This window comes from Oenanthe melanoleuca, chromosome 1 (genome assembly GCF_029582105.1).
Source record: "Oenanthe melanoleuca isolate GR-GAL-2019-014 chromosome 1, OMel1.0, whole genome shotgun sequence".
Classification (NCBI taxonomy): domain Eukaryota; kingdom Metazoa; phylum Chordata; class Aves; order Passeriformes; family Muscicapidae; genus Oenanthe; species Oenanthe melanoleuca.
The window spans coordinates 105,487,729-105,513,167 of record NC_079333.1 but is presented as its reverse complement, the minus strand read 5'-3'; the positions used below and the strand labels follow the sequence as shown (position 1 = coordinate 105,513,167).

Here is a 25,439-nt window from a genome sequence, read left to right as displayed (position 1 = left end):
TTATCCAGCTGCTCAAATTCAGTCAATTTTAACAGCAAGGCTGAAGTCACATAGTGAAAACTAAATTTCTGGACAGTTTCTTGGACATTTGAGGAGGTGTGGTGCAAGGACAGGGATGTTGCATCCTATTGCTGTCCTGCAGAGGGAAACCAAAGCAGCCCCAGTTTGCTGCCTGAGGAGGCAGGAAGCCACAGGCTGTGTTTGTGTTCAGTGAGGGTGTGCTGCCCCTTAATCAGCCAGCAGTCCTGTAGGGGCTTTAAAAGCAGTTCAAAAGTGGTGGGAGTGAGCAAAGGGCAAAGAGTTTAAACCCATATAATCAAGAGATGTGTGGACCAGGAGCTGATGGTTATGTAGGGGAAAACCTGAGTGGGTGACACAGGGAAAGAATAAGCAGGAATTTGGGTTTTTCCACTTGTCCTGTAGCAGCTGTCCACGGGCACAGCCTGGCTCTGACCTCGAGTGCCCAGATCACCCATGGAAACCTCCCCATGCCACAGCAGTGCCACCTCTCCTCCAGACATGGCCAAGACATTGCCCATGCAGGATCTCCCCTTGGCACATCGTTTGCACTGTCAGCTCCTCAGCTTGTGTTTTTTGAGCACTGGTAGTCCACAGTAGTTTGTGCCTAGTGGGCAGCACACCTCAGCACACCTCCTTCCTGCTGGAGGAGCCAAGGGGACACCAACTGCTGGTCCTTCTGCAGCTGCATTTTCAAGTCAGCCTAAAGACTAAGTATTGTCTAAAGGCAGCATGTCTTTCTGTCTTAAAATTAATAAGCATATAATTTAGACCTAATTTTCACAGACTTATCCCCAGATGATGGGAGCCTTGCTGTAATAACAGTATCAGTGTAAATTGCTGAATGAACATTTCCATTTACTATTTCTTAACAACACACATTCATTAATACATATAAACATTGAAAGAAGAGACCAATTTAGTTTACAGAAGATTATGTGTGTTTAGGTATTTAAATATCCTTGCATAACAAATCTGAGATAAAACACCATGGGGAGAGAGATAAAAAGCATTAAGTGTCTAAACAGACTTCTGTGCCACCTGCTCCTTCATTGCTGATGTGGTTATGTAGTTTTATTTGTTGGGAATATTACGTGCCTAATATTTATTTTTATTACAAAAATGACAGAAAATAATTCCTCTAAGAATCCTGAGTACCTCTTACATATACAAAGAACAAATTCATTATATAAGTAATACATTTTTTTGTTGCTGCAAATTGCCATTACAATGCTTTCAGTTCCTCCTACATTCACAACTATGAGAGGAATACTGATGGCCAATCTCCAAATATAAGCCCTCCTTCATCAATTCAGTAATGAACAAAGCACGGCCTTTCCCTGAACTGCATTCCTGTGCATCCCACTCCCTCCAACTGCTTCCAGCAAAAGGGTGCAATGTTTATGTCTGTGCATGTGTATCTACTTTTAAAGACTGTCCTTGTGTTTGTACTCCTCTCCTGGTCTTTGCAGACACAACCAGCACAGATACCAAGCAATGCCTGTTCTGACAGCAGGTTTGATGGCTTTGAGGTCTGTTACCTGCTGTCTCAGAATGTAAAAAATTGCCTGGGGGAGACTGCAAAGTGGCAGCACTGGGAAATCCTTAATATAAAAATGAAATACTGAGTCTTCTGCACAAGTCTGAATGCATTTCACAGCACATGCAGGATGGAGAGGTGAAATCCTGCTCCTTTGGAGAAGGAACATGGTGGTTGAGATGCAAACAGGGCAAACATTTAGGTCCCATTGAACTGCAGTTAATGTTAGTCCGATGATCTTCTGAGGACAAACAAGAGTCTTGTAGGTCATATGGTGGTGGTGGAATAAAGAATAGGGTGCAGGTCTCCAATGCACTTTATGGGAATTGAACTAGTGAAGTAGTGGATGTCCATCTCTTCAAAATTGCATTCTGAGACTACAAGGGAGGGATTTATCTCACCTGATTTTTTATTAAAAAAAAAAAAAAAAACAAAAAAAAAACCAAAAAACACCAAAACACATATATTTAGTTCAACTGAGTCAGCAGAATATCTATGGTTGTTCACAGAGAGAAATACTGCAATTAATGTCAATCTGAATTGGGCCTGTACTGGAAATAATTTGGAATGGAAATTCTACATTTACTTCTGGAAGAGCCTAAATTTAGTTTTCAGGCCAATACTTCTAAGTGAGATAAGCCTCTTTTGAAGGGAACTCAGATCAGAACTGATCACAATACCTTAAATCTTCTGGAAATATTATCTTATATCTGGGGTCATCTCAGATGTCTAGTGGTCTTTGAAAACTGAGCTCTGAGCTCCTGTTCTTTCTGCTTTTATTTGTTTCTTCAAAATGTCTGGTTTTATGGGTGGGATTAAGTCACAGTGTTTGGGACAGGCTAAAGATTTATGAACAGCTATGAAAAAGTTATGGGCCTCAGTGTTCTTGAGTTGGGGGAGGCTACATTGGATGTTTCTACTTTAGTGCTTGTGCTCATGTGCAAGTTCATTCAGAAGGCCACAAATGAGAGTGTCAGTTTATAAGTCACCAGGCTGGTCAATTAATTGCTGATTAACTTCCACTGGCTGCCAAACAGAGTCTGAAAGCTGAAGATAAAAAAATTGAAAGTCACTTTTGCTGATTTTCCTGTAGTAAAAATTTATAGTAGCAGACTGCTGAGCACTACATCTCAAAAATACGGTTTGAGGAATTATTGATAACTGTTGAGTATGCTTAGCACCCAACAAAAAAAAAAAAAATTATGAAGATATTGCCACCTGCAGATGACACAAAGATGAGAAGCCTAAGCAATGCCAGTAAAAAAAGTCCTAAAGCACCATTTTCAGTGAGGAGCATGAGCAGGATATTTACTGTCTCCTGGAGGATTTCATCCAGAAGCTGCTTTGCATGTGGATGTTCTTACTGAAAATTACCAGAGTATTTAAATCACTTTCTTACCAGTGGAGAAAGACAACACAGCAGTCCAATGACCAAAGGGCCAGTAGCCTCCATTTTAAAGGAGGATGTTGGCTGAATTAAAAAAGGTTGCTGTGTATTGTCTCTGTTCAAGGTGAGTGCTGAGCCAGAGCAGCAGTCTCAGCCTGTGGTCACAGCAAGGTGAAGGTGCTGCTGAGCTTTGCCACCACCCACCCTGGGTGACCTCGGTGGCATCTGGGAGGAGACAGAGAGCTGGGACATGTTTGGTCAGGGAGAGAAGCACTTTGGTGTTGACTTAAGAGGAAAAACAATTTAAACATTGAATATGAAGGGGAAAATGTTCAGCAAAACTCACATCCTAAGAATTTCAGTCCTAAGTGGGTTGTTTGTTTATCCCACCAGTCAAACCTGGCTGTGCAGCAAAGCAAGCCAAAGAAAGTCTCCTTTATTGTTTCCATGATGCTTACTCATCTAAAAGCCATTCCCCTTTTAGATTATTCTGTTTTTAAGGGATGATTCCCATCTGTTCTTTGATCTTATATCACATAAGACATTTAGCTAATGACATCATCCATCAAATACCAACTTTTCTTTGGAGTTCAAACACAATCAGCACAGAACCCAGTCCATCTGCTGGCCAGTGCCTCTGAACAGATCCAGCTTGTGAATGGCCAGCTATATTGCCTATTTTTCAATTAACCAGCTTAGGTCTGTGCTTCCCATGATCCTGCAGGATGACTAGGGGGCACTCCACAGGGAAGTGAAACACTCTCCTCTGCAGAGAAGAGGGATTGGTGCATCCAGAGCTGTGATGTGCTTGTTGTAAGTGGGGTTTTCCAGTGGATGGAGCCTGTCTTCAGCCTCTCAGGACATTTTTATTTTTTTTTATAAAATATTTTAAGGATAACTTCTTTCAAACTTGACCTTCTTCAGAGAATGTGTGTAAAGACAATGTTTTCTTCTCCGAGCAAAATTCTGAGTTTATTTGTCAGAAACTTCAGAATTTCAGGGTAGGTTGTCTGAGCAGGGGAATTGCAGATTTGCAGACAAATATTGATACAGGAAATGCTCTCCTGCTTGCCCAACTGGAGAGCCAGGGAATGTCTGATGCTTTAGTTGACCAATTGTAGTCAAGCAGCACAGCTTGAATTAAAGATATCTGAGATCAATCACAGTTTTAAAAAGCCTAAGAAAAACTGGTCAGAAAAAAAAAATAAAAAAAGAGAGAGAGAGATTAATGAGTAATCCAGGGAGCAGGTAGTTTTCTATGGATATTTTCCAAGTGCAGTTATCAAATTCTTTAAATCATTACTGTCAGATTCTTCACTTAGCTGCACTACCTTGCTTCAGTAGTTTGCTTTATCTTGCACATGGTGCATTTATTTAGGAAGGAATTTGATTCAGGATTTATATTCCACTGGCTTACACATGCCACAGTGTCCTTATCTCCAGATCTGAAACAATAACAGCAATAAAAAAGCGCCTACATTTCCTTCTATTTCCTGGCTTGCCAATAATAAGAAGTCCCAGCAGAGGGGAGCTTGGCTGGTGGTGTTTTGTGATTTCTCAGATAACAAGAGCTTCACATTTCTGTGGAATTCCCATTTGCCAGTGAGCTGCTGCTGCTGCTGCCCTGATTGATATATGACTGCAATGGCACTTTTCCATTTGACATTCCCCCTCTCTCCCTCTCTCTCCCTCTCTCTCTTAAACAACAGCCCTAACTTTTGTGTGTTGCAAATATAAAAGGCAAGCCATGTGACGGAGGGACAGAAGAACAAAAGCATTTGGAAGTAACAGGACCTCCTTTAGCTCTCCGAAGGGTTCAAGGGAAGGAGGGAGTGGTGCATTTTCCAAAGGTAAGCATGCAAATAAGAGATTCCTACAGATTTTGAGTATTACATGGGCTTAAACTGAGTGCTTAATCTCTTTATCTGACCAAGACATGTTCTCCTTGTACCATTTTAAAAATTAAACTATGTTTAAATGGAATCAACCCAGCTCTAGTCCCTGTGTCTCTTTATCCTCGTTTCCTTATCTCCTGTCTGAAGGTTGCTGTATGTGGTCAAATAGGTGGCCCAGGCTGCTTCTGAGCAGCTTGGTTAAACACCTATTCCTGTGAGCTTGCTGAGCCCCAGTGTGCAGCTCTGTGCTGGCCATAGCTGTGGCTTTGGAGTGAATGGACATTCTGGGCTGCCCTGAATTCACGCAGAGAGCGCTGGTACCGCCAGCACCCCCTTTGTCCCACTACAACAAATGAACACGGGCAAGCCTGCTACTTTAAAGTTGGGCTGTTTACTTTTATCACTGCTTACGCCTGCTGTTCTCTTGCCAGTCATCTGCTGGAGCTCTCCGAATAACTTGAAACAACAGGCAATATTTATTCCTAGCTTTGTGTCTCACGCTCCGCGGCAGCGCTCACAATTCGCACTTTGTTATTTATCCAAACTTCCGCAAGGCTTTCCGACGGAGCGGACAGCGTGGCTGTGGATGGGGCAGGTTTAACACGCTCTTGATCGGCTCTGAGCCGGGAGGAAAGCCCGTGCTGGCTCCGCTGCGGTGCCCGGCTGCGCTCGGAGCTGCCAGCGGAGGATGCTGCACGACCCCGGACCGCCCGCCGAAGGAAGAGGGAGGCTCTCCTGCCTTCCCCGCTGATCATTTCCCTGTGTGTCAGCGCCAGAGGCACCAGCATGACTGTTCTCTGCTTCTCTGCAAGGAGAATTTCTCAGCTGTGAGCCCGGGGACCAAGTGTCAGTGCAGCGTAAGGAGCGGACCCTGCCCCGGGACAGCAGCTGAGAACAGAGCCCGGCTCCTGCTGGGATCCAGGTGAGTGAATTCATCCCATAAAAGCTCAAGCTAATGGGTCCAGCAGCACAGAACAGAGTAACAAAGAAAACCAATCTCAGGACTGCTGCAGTGTCACACACAGTGTGTGCTGGGGCGGGGGGGGTGCGCGATTTTCTTGTGACAAATCTGGATTTGCAAGATGGGATGTGTCTGTGTTTGTGTGTGTGTGTGTGTGTGTGTGTGTGCACTGACTGTCATGGGGCTGCCAGGCAGATTTATCCCACCCTGCAAGTTCACTGAAATTTCTCTCATAATCTCCCCAGAGCACATCCTGTGTATTTCTGCCTGGGAGAGGTGGCAGGGCAAGTAAGTCAGGGTTTCTGCAGCTCTTTAGAGATGAAAAATGTATTTCCTATATACTATATTTCCTATATGTTATATTTCCTATATTCTGTTTCCTATTCCTATATGTTACTTACAGTTCCTAAAGCTTTATAACTGTGGCTGAGAGAAAGAAACTCTGCCTGTTGAAAAAGGACTGGCAAAAGGTTTTTTAAAACCAGTGATAGGACAAACTCGCTTGAAGGCAAATGATTATTTAAAACCAACAGCAGGGACAAACTCACTTGAAATCAATACTTCATTGCAAAGTTTTTCCTAATAGAAGCAGCCCAGCTGCCTGGTATGGCAATAAGTGTGGCTGCAATAATCACAGTGCTGTTATTTGTCCCTCAAAAGAATATAAGAATATCTACATTTTAGGACCTGTACCTATTATTTTTTCCCCTTCCTTTTGAATTACTGATAATGCTTACTTTTGCTCTTGCTGTGGGACCTTACTCATATTTGTGAGTAGTTATACACATGAATAATTTCCTGGACCTAAATAGAACTATTTGGTGAGTAATTACATACCAGTTTGAATCAGGGGCTCCCAATGTGACCTTATGAGTACATTGATATGCTCTTGCTGCTAGTGCAATCTTATTTTGTATTGTAAAACGCTGCTTTAAGATTTTCCAGTTAAAAACAAATGTGGAATGAATAGGTATTTCAAGCTTGCAAAGTAAAATGCAGTTTGATTTAAGAGCAGAGTATAATTAGGAGGTGCTGGTGATTAGTTACAGGCTCATTTCTCTACCTGAAGATGTCCCATGTAGGTTTCCTGGGTTTGTGCAGTGCCTGGTTTGGATCAGATTAATGTGTGCTGATGACTGGCCTTTGCAGAGCAGGGTATTTGTTATGGACAGTCTTGGGTACAGTTTGTAGTACCCCAGGTAGCTGCTCAGGCATGGCAGATTTCCACAAAAGCCATCTGCCCCACTGGAACCATCCCTCACTCACCTTTGAGGCTTGTGGTAGCATTTGCATATTCTTGCCCTTTTGGCTGGCCGGGACTGCAATCTCTCTTGCCCAGGTGGGAGGGAAACAAGCCACCTCCTTGGGAACTCACACTGATGCCTGCTGTGGCTCATTTGACAGGGAGTCCTCCTCTGGTTGCCTTCATTCCCCATTTCTCCTGGGGCTGACTTTGTTCCTTTCTTGGCTTGTCTGCTCTCAGATGCACCAGGAAGTGCTCAAGGTTGTCCTTGGAACTTGGAGAGAATTGACTATCTATGGCAAATCTTGCATGAAACCACTGAGATAGTAATTTTTGCAGCTTGTCTGGTGGATTATTTGTTTTACTGAAAGATAATAAAATCCTCTCTTTCCCCCTCCCCACCTCCCAATCACTATTGTAATTAAAATTATATTAAATATTTGATAGTTGTATTATAAGTATTACAAATTTCTTAATCTCATACTCCTTCTGAGTATGAGAAGAGACTTGTCCCTGTGAGTTCTAGGAAGGTTTTGCTACATGAGACTGTAGCCCCCTGTTATTTGAGGAATCCACCTCTGGAAGTGGCCACATCAAAGAAAGACACAAAGACCCTGTGGAAGCAGCTATGGGGTAACTTGCAGGGGCAAAGGATTTTCTCCTAACCCCATCCACTGAACTCTCCTGAGGGTTTATAACCCTTCCAAAAACTCTTCTGAAATGAAACCCCTGTGACTGTAACCCCCCCTAGACAGCAGGTCCTTTGGCTGAGCCCAGCTAAACTTTTGCCCTCTGTGATATCTTGTTCCCTCGGATCATTGCCGGTTGTGTAAACACGTGTTTCTTTTCATCAGTGTTAAGAGTTCTGCCTCTCAGCTTCCCTGCCCTTCTCTGTGTCCTGGTATCTCAGGATGGGGTGAATAGCCATGTCCAAATCACCTTTTTTTCTGCTGCCTGACTTCACATTTACAGTCCTTTTGCTGAAACTCAGCTCAATGGCAGGAGGAAGGTTTAGTTGGGTCAGGTTAGCACAGGTGTCTGAGCCAAGAGCACCCCGCTTTGACCACACTTCTGTGCATGCACATGAAGAGATGTTGCAGTCTCTGCTAGCTGTGATCAGCTGTTATTTCTTTTTTATATGTGTCAGTGTGGAACATATTAAAATTTCTCAGTAGTGGTATGTTAGGAATCCCTCTGATGCCCCACCTCTAACTTAGCAGAACAATAAAAGCAAGGTTGTAGTAAGCCTTTGAGCAGCTGGTCGTCTATAAATTCCTCCTTTTCTCACATAATCTAATTCAAACTATTATCTGGGTAGCAGAGGCACTACTACTTCCAGACACCATCAGTCCTTGTCCTGTTTGCTGGAATTTCATTGTGTGGCATGGAGATCCTTTCTTCTACAGGCAAGTATAGCCTCTATGCTGGTGTGAGAGTAGAGGGCTGCTGGTGCCATGGAGACACAGGTCCCAGGAATTCCTCCTCCTCATTGCTATTTTTCAGCTTCTCTTTGTTATTTTTCTAGTTGCATCAATCATTTTTACGGCTCATGCTTGTCACATTTTCATGCTTGTTATTGCTGAGCTGCAGACTGTGTTGGGCTGAGGCAGCACAGGTTATGTTGCCCTTTAAGACATGTGGGTTGAGGATCTGAGTTAATGCCTCAGCTCTGGTTTGGCAAAGGTTAAGCATACCATGGCAGTGACAATCACATTGCTGTCATAGCAGCACGGCTCAAAGCGAGTGGGACTTGGGGGAACTCTGCTCCCTTGTTAGAAGACACAGAATTGTTACCATGAGCCAAATATTTAGGTTCCCTAATTATCAGAGGATGAGGTATATGGATGGTGGTCTGAATGTTGCCTGTGTATAAAAGAGGAAAGGATTTTGGCCCTGGGGTCAGAAGAGAGGGAACATCCCCTTCAATCATGTGCTGTCTCCGGCATGTGTAACACTCTCTGCTGGCCCCAGTGGCAGGGATGTGTTTGCTTAGTGTTAAAGAATAAAAAGACCCATTCCATGGTATGGCTTTTATTCCATACTCCTGCATCTATTGATAATTTCAGGCCTTTGAGTTGGCTGGAAAATGTGCAAAAGACAGAGAACAAAAGCTGCCCACCTGCTTGTAACACACTCCAACAGGTAGAGGACACATGCCTGAATGCCCTAGACCTCTCAGAGACTTGTAATTTGGCCAAGAGTAATTTTGCCTCATGTTGGGTCATAAGACTGAAGTAGAGGTAATTACTGAAGCAAATCCTATAGCTAATGCTTGGCTGGGAACACTTGCACTGTAGCCAGCAGCCACCCTTGCTGGTTTGCCTTCTGAGAGGGATGGGCAGCCCTAGACTGCCCTGCCCTGCACCTGGTGCTTCACCAAGGACTAATCCCATCCAGCACCCTCTGGATGGATGACCAAGTGGAAAATTGTATTCCTCTGCTGTCTGAGACTCGAGACCATGACTACTCTGATATTCAGAGAGACACAAGAATAAAGAAAGAATCCAAGGCTGGCATCACCTCACCATTAAAAGGCTCTACTCCCTCATTAGAGAGATATCCCATGCATGCCCCTAATCAATCTATTTAAAGCTTCCTGGAAGCAGGAAAAGGAAAGAATAAAAATACAAGCAGTCTTTTGTCCCCCTGCAGTTACTCTTTGCCAGTGTATTAAACCCTTTTCTCCGTGTTGGCCTGTGCCTGTCTGCTGGCCGGGTGCCAGCCCGCTGTGCCCACTGGAGTTTGTTATTCCAACCACTGAGCAGGAAGGCACCTCCTGCTCCCCCTCTCCTACTACCTGAAATGCTGGAAATATTCTTGGGAACTTCAAAAGCAGAGGGAAGCTCAGACAGCTCAAGTGCCATTCAGCTGGATTTGTTCCACCTCATGCACTGGGTCCCCACGGCAGGAACACTTTTGGAGCCTTGAACAAGCCCAGGGAATCAGCCCCATGTGTGCTCACCCCACGTGTGCTGGGGCTCCCAGGGTGCTCCCATTATGTTTGCTGCAATTGCTTCAATGCCATGGTCTTCCTATTTTTTCTTTTTCAGTCTGCTTACAGTCACAGGCATTAATCTCCTGAAATATTAACAGACTTAAGGAAGTCTCCCAGTAAAAAATGCTTTCCAGGAGTTTCTCTCAGCATAACCTTAGTAGGACCAGAAGATGGACTCCTCTAGCATGGACAACCAGATGAAGAAGCTTGAATTTCCTACTTTTGAGCCTGTTTTCCTTCTTACTGCCTTTTTCCTTCCCCTTTCCTCTTGCCCACCAGCTGCTGCCAGCTCTGTCCAGGAGTGTGTGCTGTTTGTGTACCCCCATGCAGGCTCACACTGCCCTGCTGTGTAATGGGTGGATGAAGCTCCTGGACCATGGATGGAGACATTTCCCTTGGCATGGAGAGGGACAAGTTCCAAATCAGCTGGGTGCCAGTCAAGCAAACCCTCTCAAGAACAAGAAGACCTTGGGGGAGCATTCACTTATTTAGACCTGTAAGGGTCTCACTCAAAATATTTGGTTTGGTATTTGCCTTGCCTTAGGATGGGAAGAAACCTGCTCAAATGTTGTGTAGAGACATTTCTCAGACACCTGGGGCTGCCTGTGTTCACCTGCTGCTGCCTGGCTGCCATGTGGTCACTCAGTGGCTCTGTCAGGTGTTCTGACAGGCAGCTGCAGAGTGAAGTGAGGATTTTTGATAGCATACACAGGAGGCCAGCTCCTTCACTGCTGGCACAGAAATGGCCACAGTAAAATAGCTAGATAAAAAGATGACTGCATTTATTTACAGAGCTAAAAGTTATACTGGAACTGGCAAAGGCTCTGAGGTGGTTCTGCAGAGAGCAGTGTGGGACACAGCATCCCATCTGGGGTTGCCTCTCCTACTCCATGAACTGTTCTCTGGAATGGCTCAGATTGCTTCAGTCCCACAGCTCTCAGTGATTCCCAAGCTGTTCCCAGACATGGTGTGGATGGCTGTGTGGGCTGGAAGCCACCCCAGTGCTGTGGGTGCTGAAGGATCTTTTGGGAACAGACCATTCTGCCTTTGTCATGGCAGTGGAGAATTTAACTGGAGCCTGACTGAATAATTTGCCCATCACAGTTGTTTCCACTCCGATCCAGATCCTGGAGAGTGAAGCCCCCAAATTCCCATCTTCCTAGAAAACAAAAACTTTTCCAAACTCGATCAAGTTCTTGAGAAATCCATTTTTGTCTCATGAAGAACTTTGTGGCTTTTTTTTTGGTCAGAGCAGCAGCAGTGAATTGACCCACACACATATATATACATATACATGGCTATACATTTTTAAGTCTGGAGTTTGGAGAAACTGAGCAGTCTTGCAACTCTTCTGTTTACATAACAAATTCAGATTGAGGGAACCACATGGTAGGATCCAAGTAATTGTGTTTACTAAATATGCACAGCATGCAAGGCCAGGCTTAAGTTATATACACACACCACTGCTTCAATGGGGTTTTGGCAGCCTCCAAAACACAAAAAGCATTGAGTGACTTAAATGGTGCCCTCATCTTCAAGCAGAGTTTCAAACATAGAAAATGCCCAGCAAATGAAGGCCAAGCTGAACATACATGCATGCCTAATATGGGGGGCTTAGGGAAGAACTAACTAGAAGAAGAACAGCACAAATGAGCTTTTCCACTGCTCCCTTCCTACCTCCCAGGGTAAAAGTGTGCAGATCCAATAGACCTTTGGAGAATTGCTCAGCTTTTTATTTTTTCCAAGATACATAGCAAAAAGGGAATTTCTGTTTACGTTCTCACAAAGTGACTGGCTAAATAATTCCAGATGATGGAATGTTCTTCTGTCCTTAAAACAAAACAAAACCTTAGCCTTCACCACTCTCTAAGTGATATTAAAACTATGATAAGAAATCTTTATTATTCAGAAAGCAGTTAATAAGAATGTGGAGTTGGAAAAATAACCCTAACTTTGAGCCTATGTCCATATGCAATACAGTCTTAGCTGTATGTTAATATGGTTTTTCTGTGGGATGTCTTCTATTTTTCCCTCAAGTTTTTAGGTTAACAGCTGTAGCAGTTTTAGGTAACAGCTGTGACAAGCTTTAATATGTTATGTCTCTATGAAATCTTGGAAACTAGTTATATGGAAAGGAAACTAAGCCACTGCTAACAAAATGTACTTCCCATATCTCAGTGAATTCTGGAAAAAAATGTGGAGCAGTGATTTTCATCCACTGTTAGGCCATATATTTTTGTAGCAAATTTTCAGCCTAAGGGTATGAAGTCATGTTTGCATCTTTTTCTTTACAGGATGCTGTAAAGAGGGAGGGTTTAGGCTTCCTTTTTGTTAGCTTGGCAGGTGATTTGTCTACCAGAGTTTTTGCATGAAAAGAAAGTGAGGAAAAAAGCTGAAATAGAAGAAAAAAAATTCTCTGTGAAATTGTTGCTTTTAATAAAAAACTGTCTTTTCCAAATGAAACAAAATGTCATTGTAATGATGATTTATGATCACAATTGTACTTGCTTCTGTGTTTTGGACAGAAGTATAGACTGGAAACTACTTATGCCAATCTTGATAGCATGTGCTATCTAGGATTTTATCATTTCAGACAGCATTTCAAAAGGCATGCAATTTTAAAAATAAAAATAATAATAATAATAATGCTAAGTTCAAGTGAAGTGACATTGCACAATATCAGCTGGAAATGGAAAATGTCATGTCAACATACCTCATCATGGTAATGTGAGTGAAAATACTTTGACCTTTTTATACAGAATCAAAAATCTACACCCTAACTTCCATGTGTTTAAACATCCCTGTAAGATTTTTTCTTCTATATATGTTATATATATATATATAGCATATATACTTGGAAAATGTATGTGCATACTTCTCATAGGTATGTCAGGAGATACATTTACGCATTTTATCAGTATGTCCATAAACAACTGTATCCAATTATTTCACAAGAGATGGATCATATTTACAATGGTTTTCTCTCTTTTTTCTTATAAATATGTGATACTTTATACTTCTTTAAAGTATTGTTACCAAAACCTGCTACATTTCTTTGTTACTGAGGGTGACTTTAAAAGGTTGTGGAAGTGTTAATACTTTTTGTCCTATGCTTGTCCTGAAGAAGGTACAGCCATGTTCCTTTTCTCACACTTTTCCCTGTGTCTTTCCAGCTTTCTCAGAGTGTTTTCATGAGGCAGACTCTGTGTCATCCAATTATTTCCTGAAGAAAACTAGGGAGATAAGCCTTTGAAAACTGAGCCAGGACTTCAGATTTCTCTCACTGCATTAAATCATACTGATCAAAACCATGGGAAGATATTGAAGCACAGAATTAACAGTGGGACAGAGAGAATGGGAAATGGGGATCCCTGGGTGTAATATCACATGAAATGAGACCGTCTAATATCAAGTAAATTTATTTGGACAGAGAAGGAATTACTGGGTGTGTAATAATGATTAACTATGTTGGAGGGAGACCTTGCCAAGCAGCATGTTTTGGTCAGCCTCTTTATAAAAAAAGAATAGGAATGTAGGTAAAAGGTTAAACATGGAGAAAATAATAGTGCATCCGTCCTCCTGTTAGCTAATCCTTGGGCATCATCTGCATGAACTGGAGTAGCAGAGTTCACTTCGGGGAGGGAGTCTGTCCCAGCTCCCATGACTGAGAGATTTCTCTCCTATGCTGCTAAAATGTTTGGAGGGATATTTATTGACATGAATGAGGCTGTGCATAAATGTGTCTGAGATCCTAAGCATTTGGTGTTGTTTGTTAAAGTTCTTTATACTTCATAGACATGGTAGGTTTTTAATGCCCCATTTGCTGAGAAAAATATACCAGGTCATATGTCACTCTGTCATTTAAATCCACAGTCACATAATTTTTTCTTTCCTACTTAAGCACATGGATAATAGCCTGAAACAACAACAACAAAAACATCGAATACACAGAGCATCTTTGTCTGTCTAACACACAGAGCATCCCTAATAACATTTGTTCCCAGCATGAGACTTTGGATGTCACATCAGCGCCATCCCAGCTTGGATGAACTCTGGAAGTGTTTGTCACTGCTAGGCACTCCTCTCACAGAAGTGCTGGAGGAGGCTGTAAAGCAATATGCAAATCATCGAGCACTCTGGTGGGGAGGCTGACTGGGAGACGAGTATCAGCCGGTTTAGAGAACTGCCAGCAAACCAGAAAGCAGTTTTGAAAGAAGCTTGTATAAGGCAATAAAGGCACACATCAGCTCTTTAAATACCCAAGAGGCTCTGGGAGTTTTTCTTTGTGAGTAGGGAACTGTTTTATCTTAAGTTTCTTCAGAAAGTCTTTGCACTTTTAGCTGTACTGATGAATATCCTTTGACTATCCTCCGGTGGGCTGTGTTTAGATGGATAATTCACAGCTCTTTCAAGTTATATCTGTTTGTAGTGAAAGTGAAATTAATCACCCAGTTGTGACTAAGGGCTTTGTGACAAGGATCAAGGGATTGTGAAGAAGCAGCTGATGGAGATATTCTCCTTCCCCTGGCACAAAGCTCTGGGCACATTTCAGGGGCTGTCCTGTACCTGATTCCTGGGGAATCTTGTGATCTCCAACATGAACCAGAAATCCAGGTGCTGGTTAGATAGCCATATGTCTCCATCTGAACACATTTTTTCCCAGCTGATAGCTGGGACAGTACTGGGATGTTATGTAATAATCAATGTATTTTTCAGATGCTGCCCTTCAATTAGCAGAGAGGAGACTGACACGGAGCAAGTGCTGCCTGACAAGTAAGCAAGGAGAGCCTGTCCATGTGTGTGCATGGGGGTTTGGTGCTCAGAGGGCAGGGCAGCCAGGGGCCCGGGTATCTCCTCATGCAGTGCAGGTTGGGGCTCAGCAATTCTCAACTTGGCTCATGCCTTGGCTCAGACTTTCAGCATCCCTCCACCCTGGGGGTGTCCCTTGTCCCTGCAGGGTATGGCCAGAGCCACAGCTCAGCCTGCCTCCAGCCTTCCCATGTGCTGCCTAGGCCAGGCATTCCCATCTGTCATGCAGAAAGCAGCCAAGCTTTGCCCCTCTTGGACTCTTTGAGTGGACACAGATTTCGATTTGCAAAAATTTCTGATGTATCACTAATCACCAGTTTTGAGGGGAACACTATAGGGTCATCACCAAGTGGAAAAGAATGGCATTGCATCACTTGTGATGTTAAAAGTCAAAAGGTTCTCCCTGAAATGAGAGAACAATGCTAAAAATAACAAGGCCTTGACATCTCCTTCCTTAAGGACATATTCCCTATGTACTGTGGGAATGATGCTCACTCTGAGTAGGTATTTTGGCTAGCAAATGTCCTGAGTGCCTTAATATTATTTATGTCTATTTTCTCCAGAGGTCCTTTTTCTCAGGATTGTGATTTATGTTGCTTTTATTCCAGCTGTGCAGGAGATTCTTCGATGGATTACAAGTTCATCAGACTCCAGCTTGAGAAGAAGAATGACAGCCCAGACACATAAACCAGACTTTTCACCATCCTGGAAAGGAACTGGCTTCCAGAATTTGGAAGGTTTTTGATGCTCTACCTCCCTCTGCTGTTACCAGCGAGAAGTTCCTCGACGATGGGAAATCATGTACTCGCAGCTTCGATTTCCATGCTGTCGCTGCTGGTGATGGTGGGAGACACGGACAGTAAAACAGACGGGTCCTTCCTGATGGACTCGGACCCCAGCCGCTGCATGAGGCACCACTACGTGGATTCCATCAGCCACCCCCTGTACAAGTGCAGCTCCAAGGTAAGGCCCCCCCTCACCTCTCACAGCACGATCCTGCAAGGAGGAGTTGGTAAAATGAGCCCCTCTGGGTGATTTTCTCAGTGTAAATTCCTATTGACCACACGCAGATGTGAAGATATCTTGTGTGTACGTAAGGACTGGGACTGGAGATAAAGGCTCTTGACTCGCTTTTCACCTTTTCAAAGGGAGAAATTCACAATTCACAAGTTTACACGCAGCAAGTTACAAGATTCAAAGGAGCTGGTTTGGGATCTCAGCTGATGGTCACAGGAGATGAGCTAGTTTGGAAGTTTAGATCACCCCATTCTTCAAGTGAATGTTTAATCTGGAACAAGTTCATAATTACAGTGATAGTAGCACATCTACTGAGCTAAAGAACTTATAAAATGGTAATTAAAAAAAGGTTGTGAAGAACATTGCTAATTTTCTCCTTGCCCACACCCTTTTCAAAGCCTTTATTTTCATGCAGAATGACACTTGGATGGTAACTGTAGGGCTTAGCAGCAGACAGAAATACAAGATTGACTTTCATTTGGGATTTCAAGCCTGAAATGTTTTGTGTCAAAATGGTTTAGCAGCCTGTGCATGTAGCCTACGGCCATTTATTTCATTGTGTGGAGAAAAAGAACTGGGAGAAACAATGGGAAAATCCTTGTTGGTCCGTTTTTTCTTGTCCTAATTTGTTCTGTCTGAGTTAACACAGTCTGTACATTCAGATGACTGGGCCATTCCTCTGTCCCATGGGAAGGGGCTCTGCCTCAGGCACTCACATCCCAGGATTAAGGAGAGGAACTATTGCCAGCTCCAGTGCTTTTGCCAGCCCTGTGTTGGGTAAGAGAGGGATGGGAGGCCAGTGTGTGACAGGGTTTATCACAAGAGGGGTGCCTGCCTGGTGGCAAAGCCCAGCAGCAGGGATCCTGGGAGAATTTACAAGGAGAGGGGATGCAGAGTTGAGGGGGATGCAGTGCTGGCTGCAGACACCCCCAGATGCCTTCGTGTGCAGAAGGAATGCCTTGCTTCCAGTAATCAGTGCAGGGCTGAGGGAACACCACAGGCAGCTGCAGATCACAAAAACTAAAACACAGCATAGAGAGAAGTGTCCACAGAAAATAAGACCTGCTGGGTGCTCTGTGCACCAGGACAGCTGCTGACCTGGCCAAGCCTCTGCAGCCAGGCTCATGCTGTGCCTGCTCAGCAGAGAGGGGCTGACAGCCTCAAAACTGGGCACAGGGAGCCTGCTCTGCTCTGGGCTGCCTTTCACTGCCCTCTCAGCAGTGCTGTCTGCCTGTTTTGTATAACCATGCCTGATTCACAGCAGTGGGAGCCCAGAGACTTTTGCCCTACTTCTTCTGAATCCAAACAGTAAAATCATGCATTACTTGAGATTCAGGAGAGATCTTTTTATTTGGCTTTAGGCTGGACCAGAACTCCCTACCATCTGGGAGACATAGCATTAACTGAGAGAACTGCAGAGGGGCATCTCTTTGTGCAATATTGATTTTATTGCAGTTGACTTCAGCAAGAGGCAAAAGTGACAAAGTGTAGGTGTGTGGGTGGTTTTCATTTACAGGTGTCTGTGTGCCAGCAGTCCTCCCTTCTCTGCACTTTTCTGGTCTCCTGTTAGATCTAAAATGAGGAAGGATTCCAGGAAGGAAGGAAGAGAACCTGTCGACAATTCACTTTTTTAGCATCCCCAATGACAGAGTAAAGTAGAGAAGCAATCAGGTCTTTAGGACTGGGACTAATGGAAAAGAAAACAGAAGATGTAATGAAAACCATATAATTTCACAACTGAGTTTTGAGGAAAAAAGCTGTTGACATAAACATTAGCAATTCTGGCTGCAAAAGTCAGTGATTCTTTTCACATCAAGCCTTTAATGGAAATAATATTTGAATGTATTATTACGTATTTTGGCTTCCCAAATTCCACCACAGTTTCAAGAACACTTCTATAAAAATGCTGTGAATTGTATGGGCTTTCTCATGAAGTGGAAAATGAAAACAGTTTCCATACACAGTGAAATATTTCCTAGAAAACTCTCTTATTTCAAGTTCTTCTATGTTGTTTGAGATTTTTTTTTATTTTTCTGGGGAGGGGGTTTGGTAATTTTTTGTTTTCTTTTCGTTTTGTTTGGTTGGTTTTTTGCTTTGTTATTGGTTTGGTTTGGTTTTGGTTTTAAGGTCTTGGGGAATCTGAATAATTCTGGTAGACATAAGGCTTCTGTTCTGGATCTAGGAGCATATAAACACAGAGAAATATTAGACATGCTAATTAAAACTAGATGCAATGTCTGTTTATATATATATGGTGATAAAATGTAACCAAGACAAAAAAAGTATAGTTCTGTGGGAGTAGCTGTGGGAATTGTGGTACCTCTGGTTTCCACCAAGTTTCCATTGTGGAAGTTTGGACTGACAGTGTCAAGCAGAGCCTTTGCCCTTTTTTGGGGTGATAGACTGGTTTCACTGAGATATCCTTTCTCACTCCACTTTTTCCCTTTTGGTGCAGCATAGAGTTACAGAAGTTAAAAGTGGCTTCAGAAATTGCAAGACATATTATGTTTGCTGTCTGTCCTGATTGAAAAAGGATTATGTCCACTGTGGTTCTCTGTGGAGGCTGCCAATTGTACCCACATGGGAAGCAGTTTTGTAAAACATCCAGCCAATATAATTTAATCATTGAAATCCCTTTTGCTTTGGCCTCAGGCAGGCGATGAGAACAGTTTTCCAAATCCTTTGGAAACATCATCTATTATAGTAACAAAACATCCAAAAGAGACACAAAAGAGGGATGGAAGAAGGCCATTTGTTCCAGAAAAGCAGTGTTTTCCTTTGTCTTCAAGGAAATGTTTGTATCAACTCATGAGATATTGCCTTTCCTGACTATACTGGATTTACCCTGACCTCTGCCATGGAGACTCACTGGTCTCCATCAGTGTGCTGGGTTCCCTCACTACTCCCAGAGCCTCCCAAATTCCAGTTTTGGCTGTCACAAGTGCTTCATCCAGATGTGCCAGAAGTGTGCTACTACTGACAGTCTCTCACTAAAAAATCCAGCCCAGGGAGACACAGAGCAGATGAAGAAAGATTTAGCAGATGTTTGGAGACATTAACTCCTGAGGTAGCTCAGGAGATTTTCAGTAATGCCTGCTTGCAGCCAGGCCACGAGAACTGTGTGAAAATCTATTCTCAGGCACCTCAGCCCTTCTGCTTTCAGGCTTCAGCTTGTTGCTGAAGGTGCAAAAAGAGGACTACAAACACCTTTAATAACAAATCAGTTCACAGCTTCTGGATTTCCAGAATACAGGGCAAATAATCAGAGTCAAATATTGCCTCAGACTCAGGTTTCTCGTTTTTGTACCTATGAGACCATTGACTTTAGATAACAATGATAATGATAATGATAATGATAATGATAATGATAATGATAATGATAATGATAATAATATTCTTCCCTAGTTGCTCATAGACCCTTATGGCTCCCTTGTAGGACACTGTATTTCTGGATCCAGCCTTGCAAGGTGACAGGCACAAACCCACATGTGCAGGGGCCAAGGGGAGCCAAGAGGTGTCAGGTTATAAAATACCCACATGTTTTTACTATATATAGACACCCACTGTATCATTGTGCTATGCCATCATAGCACTACTAATTATTTAGGTGATAATCTCTATTACACTATAGTACACTAAGCAATAAGCAGCTGGTGCAATTGATTAAAAGGCTTTCAAAGTACATGCTATTTCCAGCTCATTTTTACACCTGCCAAAATCCACTGGTGCTGTTCTGGATTTATGAAGAGGAAGGTAAATTTTGGTTAGGACTTTAGGTAGCCCAGAAGGTTAGAAAGCTATTAAAATGGGAAATTTGATTTTTTTTTTAGCCTGAAAGTTCAACTTCATGAACTTGGGTTTGCACCATTGGCAAGAGTTTACACTGTCATCCAAAAAACAAGGCATAAAACCAACACTGTGTGATTCTACATTATATAAATACTGACCTTAATCTTATGAAAAACTAAGCAGCCAGCAAAATTGCAGATTAAAATTAGAGTCTTCACAGATTAAAACAAGTTTTTAAAGACAAGGCTTAGAAATTATGAATTGTAAATTATAATTATAAATTACAAAATTTAAATTAGAAATTAGAAATTAGAAATTAGAAATTAGAAATTAGAAATTAGTGGCACATTGACTAAATATTGGCTGGGTTTGCATTAGGAAGCCAGCTGTTTATGAGAAAGATATTGAAACAGAGATATTGGCACATCAGATAATTTTACCCTATAATTACTCTGGGCAATTCTTCTCTAATCCTGCCAGTTTCTTGAGGGCATGTTTTATTTTTATTGGCATTTCTGAAAGTACCTGCAGATACAGGAACAGATGTGTGTCATAAAAATTTTTGAGGTAACAGTGTCAGAAAATACTTTTTGTGGAAAGTGATTTTTCCAGTTCCAGAAACATCAACCATCAGGAGTCACCCCTACGACAATGTGCTGTCACATTTGGGCTGAAATCATAGAAATAATACCCTTAACCTCCCAAAAAGCAATATATGGCTTTTGTACATCCCCCTGTACCACTCCTGAGGAGAGTTCAACTCTGTTGTTTTTGAAGCCTTCAAACAGTTGTCAGAGCTGTTGGATTGCTCTTTGCCCCTAAAATCTATTGATGATCTCCAAGGTCTATTCCAATCTGGTAAATTCTGTGATTCTGTGATTCAGCCAAACATTTGGGAACAGCCTGTGACAGAGAGTGCACAGTGAGGTGAACTGGTCAAAGCAGGGGACCCAACAAGAGCTGTGAAGATGCTGGGAAGGGAATTACTGGGTTAAATGTCCCAATATTCTCCTTTCCCTTGCAATACAGGCAGGATTAGATAGCTGCATTGCTGGTATCCAATTAGGTACTTGACCAGCTGCCTGCCTGGGAAGTGAGGTTTGTTTACCAAGGGGGAAAAAGTGGATCTTTATCTGAGTAATGGGGTGACAGCACTGCAGTGATTGTCCCTTTCATGTTCTCTGTTCACTAAAGATTCTGCTATTAAGGAGCTTGGTGTAGCTGATAGGTCTGAAGCTCAGGTATGACTCAAAATATACTGAAGTTTCCCTCCCACCATATAAGTACAAACAGCTGAAGTTGATTTATGTATGAATATGCACTACCACAGGAAGGACTCCATAAATTTATGCTACAAATCTTAAAGGATGACAGGTTTGTCAGAAAGCAACAAAAGCCCTTCTCTAACTAAGAAGCAAGATGGCACCAAGCACAGATCATCAGCTCATGAAGACATCTTCTTTGTGACCTCTGTTGACTGGAAGTGTAGTTGTTAATGTATTAATACATTAATACATTTTCAAGCAAAACATTTAGCATGCAAGTACTCTTGGAAGAGAATTTTTAAGCACTGTACAATGGATGATCAGAACCTTTCCTGTGGACACAGACAACGCCAGCATTTCCTACTTGATTTCAGGAATATTCTCTCTCTTTTATTTTACCTTTCCTTACAACTCTGACTAAAGAGAAAATTAAACATTCAATGTACCTGCCTGCATAACTTAGAGATTTGCAGCCAGTTGAGCTTGTGTAATGAAAGAAGCCTAAAAAGGTTTAGCACTGTAAAGTGTTTGCTGTCACATCTGTAGTTTTTCTTTCAGATTTTCTGGAAAAAAACATGAGATACGTGTAGCGTAGTTAAAATGTAATGCTCTGCCTTGGTTATAGGAAAGACTTAAAACTGTTTTACTGCCTATTTGAGATGATGTAATAAGCTGATATTGAAGTTTATATTGGTTAAGCAAAATTAGCTGACATGGATTTAATATTTCTGTCCCCATGAAAGTTTAAACTTGTACAACACCCGTTATCAAGGTGGTAACAGCTGTTTCTAACACATCATTTGCTGAGCTTTAGAGGGTCCTTTTCAAGATTTATGTAGTGCTTAATGCTGTATCTTTGCTCAAGGGCTTGTTGGAGAGAAGGTGACTGCTCATGGACTTTCCTTCCTTCGTGTCTCCAGTTGTGCAAGTTACCTTGTTCTGGTCACAGCTCACATTTGAACTCTGAAGAAGAAACCTGGAGCTGCACTGTTTTTGAAAATCTCACTAGGGAATCTTCCTGTTTGGCAACCAGTTCAACTTTTACATTTTCACTGCCTTATGCTATGCAGAGCATTTTACAGAGATACAACTGATGCAATGATAGATAGATACAGATATAATTGCAAATACATGTTCAAGGTGATCTTTGTCAAAGAAATGAGCTAGAAACATATTTCTTTAAAGCAATGCACTGAGCATCTTCTTTATATTTCTACTTCACATGTTCATATATCTAAACTTGAGACATGAGAACCAGTTCTGCTGATCAGTGGTATGTATACTCAAAACACTGGTAAATATCCAACCAAAGAATCAGCCTGACTGATGATTTAAGGGCTTGACTGCCATGGATCTGGAGTCAGCACATTGCAGTTGCAGTCATGGTGTCTGGAAAGCAGGGCTGGCTGTGATCATTTGGAGCCCTAAGGTCAGTCCGGGTCCTGAAGTCTTTGGTGTCAGTGCCAGGTATTAGTGGCACCACATATTAGTGACTAATCTTCTTTTTTCTTCCTGCCTTCAGTCAGAGATTGAAAGCACGAGAGAGAGGATTTTTGTGTTTGGACTCATCTGTTTATTCATTGTTATCTATAGTGCAGTGAGTTCTTCAGCACTTCTAGCTAACAAGCTAAAAGAGAGAAAATGTTGGTGGATCTAGCTAGTTACGTCTTTTAAAGGCTAATTGTCCAATTAAAAACTAACATTGTTTATAATTATAATAATTATATATAACATTATAATAATTTTATTACTTATACTTTTGACCCAATGACCAAACATCTGTGACCCACAGTGCAGTACTTTCTATCCAACCAAAAACTATTACCTAAAACTAAAAAGAAGAAGGAACAAGAAGGAAAAAAAGGACAACGCCCTATAGTAATAGTACCTATGACTATATTCTAAAATCCTAAATTCCAAACCCTTCACCATGTGAAATAACACACTTCTATTCAAACTACACACCAGTGATTCCAACTCCATCACTCAAATTTGGAAGCCTTCTCCAAGGCCTCAGGTCAAAAGCAGCATTCTTTTGAGGCTCAGTGCAGGAAAACACAGAAAGTTCAAAACTCCCAGGCTTCTGGGTTCCAACACCAGGGATTTCAGGGGGAAACCCACATTATCACACCCACATTATCTCCTTCAATGTCTCAGACACAGCCCAGGGCAAAGCAGGGTGTGGGGCTGGGATGCAGTGACCAAACCAGGCGGGAAGGAGTCTCCCACCTGGTGCCAGCCATGTGCTGGGGACAGGTCTCCTAACGCTGTGCTCTCCTTGGCAGATGGTGCTGCCAGCTGTGCCAGCTGTGTGCTGGGACAGGTCTCCTAACGCTGTGTTCTCCTTGGCAGATGGTGCTGCTGGCTCGCTGCGAAGGCCGCTGCAGCCAGAGCTCGCGCTCGGAGCCCCTGGTTTCCTTCAGCGCCGTCCTCAAGCAGCCCTTCCGCTCCAGCTGCCACTGCTGCCGCCCCCAGACCTCCAAGCTGAAGGCCATGAGGCTGCGCTGCTCGGGGGGCATGCGGCTCACAGCCACCTACCGCTACATCCTCTCCTGCCACTGCGAGGAGTGCAGCTCCTAGGGCCCGGCACAGGGACAGCGGGGCTCTGCTGTGGGGGGACCATCCAGGAGTGGAGTGCTGATGTGAGGGAAACCATCCAGGAGTGGAGTGCTGATGTGGGGGAACCATCCAGGAGTGGAGTGCTGATGTGGGGGGAACCATCCAGGAGTGGAGTGCTGCTGTGAGGAAAATCATCCAAGAGTGGAGTGAAGATCCTAGGCCATGGCAGTGAGGACAATGGGTGCTGCTGTGGGGGAACCATCCAAGAGTGGAGTGCTTCTGTGGGGGAACCATCCAGGAGTGGAGTGCTGATGTGAGGGAAACCATCCAAGAATGGAGTGCAGCTCCTAGGCCATGGCAGTGAGGACAATGGGGTGCTGCTGTGGGGGAAGACTCCCAAGAAACCATCCCGTCAGGCCGGCGCTCCCAGCACAGGACGGGACCAACTGGCTTGAATCTGAGAGCAGAAGCACAAAATATCCTGGGTTGTTGGATGGTGCTGCAGTGTGGGCTGTGACAAAGGCAAAAGTGTGAGGACTTGTTTTTAAGAAGCCTTTCTTTTTTTCTGAAAGGATATTTTTGAGAGTTTCTTCTTTTTCAGACTCAGCTCTGACTACGGAGAGGTGCTTTTACAATAGGCCATGGGCAGCAGGGGAACAGAGAAGAAGGTCAGCCAGATGACAGCACTGCAACCTGGAAAATGACATTTGGACAGAGGATGGGCATCAGTTCCCACAGACAACCTCTTAACCTATGAATTTATTCTTAGTTTTCTAGTTATACTGGCCTTCAAAGCAAACTGTGCTGTTGGCAAGGGTCATCTGTTACTGACCTAGTATCCAAATGCTGGATAACTTAAAATGTGGTTTAGCAGAAATTACAAATAAACCATTGAAAAGTGAACTGGATATGAAATGCCATGCTTGGAATACCCAGCCTAGCTGAGACAATTATTTGCACCATGTGTCATCAGAGTTCAGTGGCTGGGCAACTCTTGGGAAGGGAAAGGTCATGAGACTCACTATTCCCTTCTAAAAGACCAAAAATGTGACATATCACATCTATTGCAAAAGCCATTATTCAAAAGTTAAAAACTAATCAAATATTAAAATGCCACATACTAGATGGAGTAATTTCTTAATTTGAGTAGATCTGCTGATGTGCAGAACCTGAGCCATCATATTGATGACTAAACCTAGGACTTATTTTCATCTACAGTTCTTAGGCCGTTAAGCAGATATCATTCTGCCTTTTAAAGACAGGCAACCCCCAGATCCTAAATCTCAAAACAATCCCCAGATCCTAAATCTCAAAACAACAGGGGATCCAAAGTTTGGAAATGGTATTTGGTATTTGCTGAGAAACTCTGTCCCTCCTCCATTAATATGAGGGTTTTGGAAGGTTCAGTCACAGTCTATGGTGACTTCAAGGGAACAACATAACAGTTCTTATATTAAAATTCTTACATTCTTAAGTGGCAGCATATGCAGTCTGTGCTGTTCACAGCAACCTGGCTGAACCATTGTTTTGGTAGAAGTCATGAGGGTTTTGAAGCATCTTTGCTGTGTAAGGATTCAGGGTCACTAGCCCCTGTGAGCACAGCCCTACGGTTATCTGGGGCAGACTGGATTGGCTCCCATACACAGCAATGTCTGTCAGGATCCCATGGCAAGGAGGGGAAGTCTTTTCTTTTTCCTTTTTGGATTTGTGAATCCAAAAGCTGAGGGGCTCAGATTGAAATGTCAGACCTGGGAGTGATGAGCCCCAGTGAGCTCATTAGACACATGTGTTGTTCCAGGACTGTCAGTCATTCCTTTCACATCTGATACATGGTCTGAACATCAAAGGGCCAGTCTAGGGAGCATGAGCTGGGCATTATCACCAGAATACTTTATATGAAAGATCATATGTGCATCCCTTTTCCACTCTCTTTCAACCTCCAGCATCTAAAGATCTCATTA

At 43.0% G+C, this 25,439-nt stretch overlaps 1 protein-coding gene across 4 annotated transcripts; it reads left to right on the top strand.

The window, feature by feature from the left end:
• The first annotated feature begins 4,500 nt into the window (after nucleotides 1–4,500).
• NDP (norrin cystine knot growth factor NDP) lies at nucleotides 4,501–24,381 on the top strand. Of its 4 annotated transcripts, none has more exons than XM_056502000.1 (5): nucleotides 4,501–4,795; nucleotides 5,653–5,762; nucleotides 14,756–14,812; nucleotides 15,457–15,811; nucleotides 23,272–24,381. In XM_056502000.1, the coding sequence occupies exons 4-5, from the start codon at nucleotides 15,593–15,595 to the stop codon at nucleotides 23,497–23,499; spliced, it is 447 nt and encodes a 148-aa protein (XP_056357975.1). In that variant the 5' UTR covers nucleotides 4,501–4,795; nucleotides 5,653–5,762; nucleotides 14,756–14,812; nucleotides 15,457–15,592; the 3' UTR covers nucleotides 23,500–24,381. The 4 variants fall into 4 exon arrangements, with proteins under 4 accessions (XP_056357975.1, XP_056357984.1, XP_056357967.1 ...); XM_056501992.1 differs by having other exon boundaries at nucleotides 4,673–4,795; nucleotides 5,395–5,762; XM_056502009.1 differs by lacking the exon at nucleotides 5,653–5,762.
• The last annotated feature ends 1,058 nt before the right edge of the window (nucleotides 24,382–25,439 follow it).